This window comes from Macadamia integrifolia, chromosome 4 (assembly GCF_013358625.1).
Source record: "Macadamia integrifolia cultivar HAES 741 chromosome 4, SCU_Mint_v3, whole genome shotgun sequence".
Lineage (NCBI taxonomy): Eukaryota > Viridiplantae > Streptophyta > Magnoliopsida > Proteales > Proteaceae > Macadamia > Macadamia integrifolia.
The window spans coordinates 5,926,480-5,935,665 of NC_056560.1; the positions used below are offsets into that span (position 1 = coordinate 5,926,480).

General features: G+C 36.9%; 1 protein-coding gene across 5 annotated transcripts in view; it reads right to left on the minus strand.

Annotated features, from left to right (window-relative positions):
* Positions 1-2,605: 2,605 nt before the first annotated feature.
* Positions 2,606-9,186, minus strand: part of LOC122077031 — a 17,201-nt gene continuing 10,620 nt past the window's right edge. For all 5 annotated transcript variants that reach the window (XM_042642769.1, XM_042642767.1, XM_042642768.1 and 2 more), the window contains exons 11-14: positions 7,875-8,070; positions 5,331-5,475; positions 3,423-3,547; positions 2,606-2,973 (exon numbers count right to left, since the gene is read on the minus strand). In XM_042642769.1, coding sequence (XP_042498703.1) covers positions 2,758-2,973; positions 3,423-3,547; positions 5,331-5,475; positions 7,875-8,070 — 682 coding nt within the window. In that variant the 3' untranslated portion in view covers positions 2,606-2,757. The remainder of the gene's footprint in view (positions 2,974-3,422; positions 3,548-5,330; positions 5,476-7,874; positions 8,071-9,186) is intronic.

A 9,186-nucleotide genomic window follows, 5' to 3' on the forward strand; every position in this document is an offset into this window, starting at 1 on the left:
TACCCCCAAAAAAAAAAAAAAAAATTGAAGTATAATTCGATCAAATAGCCTCTTATTTCTATGTTAAATTGACAACTTCTATACACTTTTGACTCTCCCATGCCCGTAGATTCCAAATTATTAATTAAAAAAAAAAAAAACACTCCAATGAAGTTGAAATTTGACATATGAGTGTAAAACCTATATATGGATCTACCTATCGATCAAATTTGATGCCCATTTAATGTACCATATGAAAATTGTTGGCTTTTAAAATGAGCCTAAGAGAAGGCTCCTACCATGATTGCGTGGAAAACAACCTATTAATATGGTATTGATCAAGCAATAAATTGGTAACTAGTTGTGTGGTTATTGCATCAGCATGGGGGGCCAATTGAAAAGATAGGCGGAGGCATCGACCACATAGCTTTAAGGAGGTCTTTTTGTGCTCATTCTATCTTAATACAGAGAGTGTGAACATGGACCATCATTTTTCTCTTATGATAATGAGTAATTAAAATATGAGTTCGAATGTCTCACAATAAGAGAGACACAAGAAGCACCAGTCTCAATAGAAATATTTTAAAGAAAAATATAATTGTAATTATAATTTATGATTTACATAATGTTGCAACTTGCAAGGATACACATGGACATATTTACCTTCAAATATGAAGAAGTTGAAATTGTTTTCATTACATCAATCTGAAATATTTCAAGAATAAGAAATTCATTTGGTATTTCAATTTATTTAGATACGACGGTGGTGGTTTTGAAAAGAAAAAAAAAGGTTGTGGTGAGGTGACATGATGGTGGGGGCATCGGGAATAGTGGAAGTGTAACCATTAGGAGGAGAAAAAGAAGGGTATTTTTTTATTTTTAACTTGTTTACCAAAATCTCCATTCATTAGCATATTAAGTATGAAATGATAGCATAACCCCACTTGAAGTAGTGGAGAATAATGGCATGCCGGTGAGGTTAACTTTCGGTGACATGTCTCCATTCAATGGGTCCATGGACCATGGATCATGGGGGCCACTAAAAACTCCACCCCAACGATGCTTCCTCTTCCACCGGCCCACCCACTCATCACTTACCGCTTGATCGCGGATTCCCTTGATCGCCAGTTATACCCAAATGCGTATGTTAGCCGCTTCAAAATCATTACGATGGGTATTAGTAATATAGATTAAATGCGCTAAAGCTTAACCTACGCCTCTGTCCTCCTCAGCCTTCTACGGCTATACCCCTTCAAGTTTCAAAGTTCAAATTATACACAGCCGTTGCACATGGATCTGTTATGGCCTTTAGGCCCTCATGGCGCTTGGCCCTTGGCCGTTCTCTCTCTCTCTCTTTATACCCTTCTCTGATAACCTTTCTGATCCCCCTACTGTCGTTCTTATGTGTTTTCTAAACAGTTCACATCAGTTTCCCTCATCATCCCCGGCAGAGAGTAAAGATTTTAAGCCCCACCTTCAGTCCAGGAATTCTCTCGGCACATGGAGATGTCCGGGAGATTGGTTTTCTTCTGCAAAAGCATTTCCTAAGAGAATCTGAAGAGATTAGATGAGACTGGATCCGTGGTTCTCCGAGACATCTTTGTCCATATTTCTATGAACTCGTTTCCCAGGAACATTGCGCTCTTGATTCCTTGTTGAAGTCCGCTTGCCTCTTTGGCTTCTTGTGGATTTTCGGCATTCTATTGGTCTGCACAAGCTTCTAGGTTTTGGAAAGCACTTTGGAAGCCATATGGAAGCCATGTGCAACTCAACCCCATTCTCAATCTTATATTCGTAGCATATATATGGAAAGCTTCAAAGATTGTTCTTGGATGCTCTCTTCAAAGCGCCCTTCTAAACCTCTCAACAGTCAAACACTAAAGACGCTTTCAACAAATGAATTGATTGCTACATTCATGTTTGCTGCTGTCAAAAGGCTAAATGATAAGATTTTGTAAACGCTAACATTTCTATATCCAGCCAATTATGTTTGCTTTGTTCTACCCAAAAAAAAATTTATGTTTACGCTGAAACTTGATATGTGAGCTAATAACTTTAGGATCTATCTACCCACAAAATTTTCAGTCATATGACAGAAATAGGTGCCCCCCAAAAAATCTTGCTACCCCACATAAAACAGAATTGTTGCCATACCTATTAAAAAAAACCCACCCTTTTAGGCTGGAGTGGGTTGTTGATTTCCTATTGATTGATTTTAGTTATGAAACTCAGTATGAAAGAATGCTGCAGCCATCTAAATAGAAAAGTAGAAGGGCCATTCAATAGGAGACCCAGGTTATAATTCAAAAGCAATTCTTATGATCATATACATAAGGTTTATGACATGTTCAAAATTTTTGTGCTCCTATCTTTAAATAGGAGCTTGGTTCACACGACTGATTGCAGCAAATGCTTGTCAAAAAGCGTTTGTAACTAATCATGTAGGAGATTTTGGTTTATTATTAGTTATCTTATGTCTTTATTGGACAACAGGTAGCTTTGAATTTTGTGATTTGTTGAAATAATAATCATCCCACATAATAGGTCTGATAATTATCTCAAAGAACAAAATGATTTACTGCAATTGTGTTGGAATGTACATGCAAGAAAGAACACAACTTCAATCTGTTACAAAGTACACCAAAGAAATATTATAATTAATGAATATTCCTATTTTGACTTGGTCAATAATCTAACTATTCATATGAAGAACATAAATAGGAACATAGTGGAGACAACGAAAGTTATATTCAGTTAAAAAAAAAATTAGTTAGTACACTACAAGTCATATTCACCCTTTTCCTCATCTTCAGGGGAAGAATAATCTGCACCTCTATATTGACTCCACCTCCAGAAATCATCTTCATTGTCAAGAGACACCGCAATATCACGAACCTCAGGAACCTTGAGTTCAGGATTGTTTGCTACTTGTTCTACTTTGTCGTCTGATTTTGCTACTTGTTCTACTTTCTCATCTGATTTTGCTACTTCTTCCTGAGAACATGGGTGATTCCAACATTCAACAAGAATATAGGAACCAGTTAGAAGATTAGGGAAATGATCAAGTTACAGAATGACAGGAAAGGAAAAGAGGCAGGTATAATTATGTGGCAATAATTAAACTTTTGATTCAGGTTCCTCTATTACACGCTTGAAGCAAAAGCAAGGAATCCGGACCACATTAAGGAATGAACCAGTCCTAGGAGATCTGAATCTAAGCCTAACACAAAAGGTGAGCTAAAGAAACGTGAATCTGACAGGATGGTTAAGAACATGAACTTGAATGACATTTCCACAAGACCTCCATGCCATTTGATACTCTTAGAAAACAGATGGTGTGCATCAAAGTAGTTGAAATCCCATGATATGATGAACATGACTAATAATTGCTATCCCACTGCTTAACAGAAGGAAAAAAAAAAAAGGCTTACGTTAATACATACATTTTCTTCACGAGTCACTTCTTCCTCATCTGTCATAGCAACTGAAGCCACATCTCCATCAGAATTCTTCTCTGCCTGAGCTGCAGCTTGTAATCGTTGAATCACTATTTGAAAATGGGAATGATCTGCAGAAGAAATGGATTTGATAAATTATGATTTACAAACATATTAATTCACCATAAAGTTACCAAAGTTAGATCTCCAAAGGAAAATTATGGGTCTTTTTGGAATTAGTTGCTTCATATGGGATCTCAAGAGTCCAAGCATTTTTCCTTTCATTGAGAATAATGATGTTAATCTAACCTATGTACTTGCACAGAGAGGAGGCTCATATAATCTAATATTCACATCTTTGGCAACATAATTAGAGGATGCATTAAAAGCTTTACCCAGTTTGATATATTTAGTAAATGAATCATGCTATACCTAATTACTTAGAAGTAGTAATGGACGGATCTTATAACAAGAATTAGTAAGAAGCTTGATGCAACCACAGGTCCCCAAAACCGTGCCTTGGGTCGCTATGGGCCTACCTTGAATAATAGAAACTCAAATAATGGGGTTAGTGGCAGTTTCTAACTCAGTCATCAGCTAGCTTCAAGATTGCTCTGGTGTTCCTTGGAGGCAGTTACAAGGAAGGCTAGATCTATATCTTATAAAGGGAACTTCTCTTCCTGTTGGAGACTGCAGTTGCCTAATTCTGTAGCTGATAATTTGACCAGGGCAGAGTAGACCTTCATATCTGGGATGGTAGCTTGGTGACTAGTCTTTTGTGGATCCTTTCTTTGTAGCTTCAACCTAATCTTGTATTTTTGTCGTACACTATGATTTGTACTCATACCCATTGTTGCAATAAAATGACTTCTTTTTTTTTAAATCTATTTAAGGGAGAGAAATCCATTAAAATCTATTATTATGAAATGACAATCTTTTAATCTTCTGAAACTTTAAACTCACTTTTAAAAACTTCCGGTGTTTGTCCCGGACAGAAATTTTTTGACCAGTGACATGGGCATAGGGATCACCTATCACATGAACCCTCTGCATCAATCACTTGCATCTGTCCATGTTTACCACATGGCATCAGAGTGTGACCTTGTAATGATACTAGATGTCAAGTACAGCTGCAATGTTAGTTTTTCCCATATCAAAGTGGGTCTGTTTTGTCCATGCAGATCTCTGAATAATAGTTCATCCCAGACTTAGCCAGAGAAGGATACCAAGATAAAGATACACAAAACAAAAAAGAAACAACTAAGGGAATGCCCACTTCATATATAACATTGTAACTTCCTTTTCCAGCTCTTTCCCAAGTTTTTCCCATTTCTTTCTCTTTTCAACCAGTGAAGTCTTTTTCAATTCCTAGTTGTGAAATAATGTTCCAGCTTGAACTTATTAAGAGATAGGATCCAGTGAAGTGCTGTCACAGGTGACCCAAGAACATGGCGAAGCCAGGCGCATCATTGCACCTAGCTCCAAACAGGTTCTTCCTTTTCTTTTTTCTTCTGTTCTGCAACTCTCGCTCACTCTTGCCAGAGCTTCCTTATGGGATGCTTCATCCAAACAAACAGAACTGTCCAAGATGATATCACGTAATTGTATTGCAAGGGAAAGATGATATTACCTACTAAATTCCTGATTTTATTAGGTAATGGGTATTAATCTGTCCAAGAAAGTGTACCTTATTCCTATCTTCTAAAATTAACTAGGGCTATGCACCTTGTACTTCTCACCTTTGACAACACTTATCCAGTGACCACAAATTATGTACAATCGAGCTTTTCTACTAATCAGGAAAATTATATACAATCAAGATTCTACTCGTTAGAGTCAAACCATAAGAAAGCACCAGAGGAAATTAAGTAGAATGAAGAAAAAGATCAATTAAAGCATCAAGTCCTACGGCACCTTTAGAACGATTAGTTAAGGCATCAGAAAGCCTCAAAGGATGTTGACGTTCTTCTTTCTTATATTTCAATTTCACTTGATGACGTGTACGACCAGGAAATAATTGTTGTATCATTGCAAAATCTGTACCGAATTGCCTAATAGCCTGAAACAGAGTATGAGTGAGAACAATTCAATTAAAGTTTGTAAATTCATATACAAAGACATAACTTAGCAGCATATATGATTCAAGGGGTTCAAATACTGAACTCATCATTATAAGTTTATTGAAACATCACCAAAGCAGATGAACTTATTTGGCCATTACAATATGAAAGGCATGGGGTACCCACAGGAGCCTGCTTAGAAAGGGAAAACACCTATGCCATGACAAGAAAGCTCAGTTTAGTTGCAAAATGTCTTGGAAGTCCACAATGTTTTCAATCTAAGTAATTTCATAGGATATTAAAAATTAGAGGCCAGTGGCAATTCTCTTATTTTGAAAACTGATAAGGGCTAAAGGACCCACTCCTGCTTCTTGTAAACTGTGATGATTTGTATCATTTTTGGTCGGTTGGTCCAAAACTCCAAATATTTGGTTCTTATTTCTTTTAGGGTTGATAGGTCAACTAGTTTCAAGTTCTATTTTTAAGGTAACACAATATTAGGATCATTGTCCAAATAAGCCCCACACCAAGCTCACAAAAAAAACAAATGCCACAAAGTTAAGAGGGAGAGCATCTGATGCAGATAAGTCACTTAATGGGTTTACTTTATTGGAAATAAGCCTTGGATTGGGATATGTATGTGTTAGGCCTTTGATCCCATGGGTTTTCTTTATAATGGGCCACTTTAATAGGCCTAAAATATGGGTAGAAAGTAGGAAAACGAGATTTAATTCATTAGTTTAGTTAGAGTCATGTTTTGAGTCTATTTCCTTTGTTATTTCAGTTTTCTAGTAAGTTTAGGTTTCTCAATTCATTAAGGATTGGGTTAGGCCTTTCCTTTTTAGTGTTTGAGGCAGCTTTGAGTCTTTTATGTAAGTTTGTAAGGGGCTACAACATTGAACACAAATTTATTAATGGAAAAAAAAAAAAAAAAGATGGCTTATGCTGTTGTGTTGTGGGATGCAGTTGGGTGAGATGCCAAAACCTGAGGGTGAGATACCCATTCACTAGTTCTTCTTTCCCCTTCTCAACCCTCCATCGAATTCTCTTTCTTTTCTTATTTTCATTTTATTTGTTTGTTGTGAGAGAGTGTTTGAGAGCTAGAACCAAGCCTATTGGAGGACATCTTCTCTATTCAACCAAAATTTCAGATCCTGCTTGGGATTAGGATCACTTGTGATTCTAGTTCTACATTAGCATCTATATAAGATACTTCTAAATTTATTACCTATATCCTGTATGCATTGATGACACAACACTGCAGAAGCACCTCCGGACTTCACCTACCCTGCTCTAGTTCTATAAGTAACATCCTCATCAATTTCTCCTTTATTTATGACTGAAACTAGCTATTGAAATTATCACTGTAAGGTATCTCCTTACCATCAATCATAAACACTTTCTTTTTTACTCCTATTTTTACAAAATTGCCTTCCATATTATTCTATTTTAGTTCAACTAATCTTAAAACCCTTCAAATCCCAGGGATTTTTCTAATAATTTGTTTCAGCAACTAGAAGTAGAACTGAATCATTAGCAGAAAGGCATACACTAGGAAATTCACCTTGAATGTGTCTTGTCAACTCATCATTACATTAATATAAAATGATATAGGTAGGGGGTAGATGAAGTGAACCCTAGGTTCAGGCTAAACACCTCCCTTGCAAGATCCCAAGTTAACCCAAATCACAAAGTCTACAAAAGTCAACCTTCTCAGATGAAAGGTCAAAATTTGACAAGCACTTACAAATAAATTGAATAGAAGATCCTCAGAATACAGCAGTGTTCTAAAGGTCAGAATAAAACTAACTGAAGAATAATTAAATCTGAACCACAAACTCAGAAAAGAGGAGAATTTCAATTACTCAAAACCCAAGAATCAGATCAGTAAAAAATTAACATAGAATGTCATGCTTAGTAGACAAATCCAATTCCCAAAATATGATTTAAAACTAATGGCTGGATTAAAAGTAATAAGACAAGAGCCAGGTCTAAAAAATAAAATAGGACAGAAACAGAAACAGGAGATAATTAATACAATCAAATCAGAAGTTCTGATCAGCAATTAACCTACGTTGAAGGCCCCTCTTGGGTGGTCCCTGAATGGCCCAAAATCTGGGAGAAATCTAAATCTCATTTTCAGCAAAAGCAGCTAAAAAACAGGGTATCCGCCGTGCAAATTGAGATGTTTCTTGGTGTGATTTGGTTCTCAGCAAGAAAAATATGTATTCAGCAATAGATGAAGCTACCAAAACTATGATTAAACAGTAAACAGCAAGCTTGAATCAAATCGGATGCAACAGCACGTACTTCAACGAGAAGAAACAGACTACAATTGGTTTAAAAATCAAACCACTAGAAGAATAACAAATTTATGTCAATTTACTGATGAGAATACCTCATAGAACAGCTCTGTGTCCTGTTTTGACCATCTTTCAGAAGGTGTCCTGTCCATGAAGGTATGGTAATTCAATTTAGTGGAACTCCGTTGAACATGCTGAGTTGCTTGGTCATCGGCTGAGTTATAATCTTGCGTTGATGCAAAGGAGTCATCTTCATTATATGAGGCATCGTAAGGAGCAGAATTAACAGCACTGCATAATAAAAATTAGTCAAATAAAAACATCAGTATGAAAGTGAAACTAGTAAATTTCCACTAATGCAATCTATTCCTTCGAGTCCTTTCAAATGGGTTACCACCCCACCACCCCAAAAAAAAGTCCTTAATTAGTATGAATTTCTTTAACGCTGAAATTTGATACCATGTTCAGAAAAATGCCTTCAAATTAATGGTTAAGGGGCATGATGTGTAGACAACCCATTTTGTCCACCTGGGGGATGCAAGGAACGATGATGAAATTCAGACTTGGAATGATGTGTGGGGCCCAATTTTAAGAGGAAAGGCTTCCCTGATCCTAAACCTAACAAATTGGTACCCCTCCCCCCAAGTGACTTATAAAAGGTCCAAATTTCCCCTGGAAAGGTTTGACCGACTAAACAACCTTGGAATTCGCCCAACTTTGCAAATACGTGTTTTTCAACTTTAGGAACCTTGTGCTAGAAGACGATAGGGTTCAAGACAGTGCATTTTCCCCATTATTTTATACAAATTACTTTTGGGTGGATCCAAAACCCAATAGCATTTTTTGAAAAGGAATTCAACAGAAACGATGAACAATTCTTGTTCCATCAGATAGTACTCAGAATTATCTTTCCAACGAAACCAAATTTGTAATTTTTTTACCACTGGATTAAAAGATACGATGTTCTGAATTTACTAGAGTTTTTTGAACCTGATTTTCCAAACCACTCAAACCCAGGCCAGGCCCAGCCTAGGGCAGGGCCATTTTTGGTCCAAAAACACATTTTGGGCTGACCCTGGGTGGCTCCCATTCCAGCCCAGGAGGCTCCTACTGCAGCCGCAGGAAGCCACCCTAAGCCCAGTAGGAGCCGCCAAAAGCGGTCTAGAAGCCTCCAAACTACTTCCCTACGTTTGAATGGGGTTTGTGTTTTTAGCCACCATAATCTCCCCCAATCTGATTTTGCCTAAATTAAACCCTAATTTTAGACCCTAGGATCACCACCCAACCCATCCTAAGGTCAAAATATGTCTTTTAGTATTTCTGGTATCAGGTCTTATACTAGGGGATCTGGGACTAGTATTACTTTCCAATTCCCTTTTTTTTTTGGATTGGTTCTTGTTTGTATAT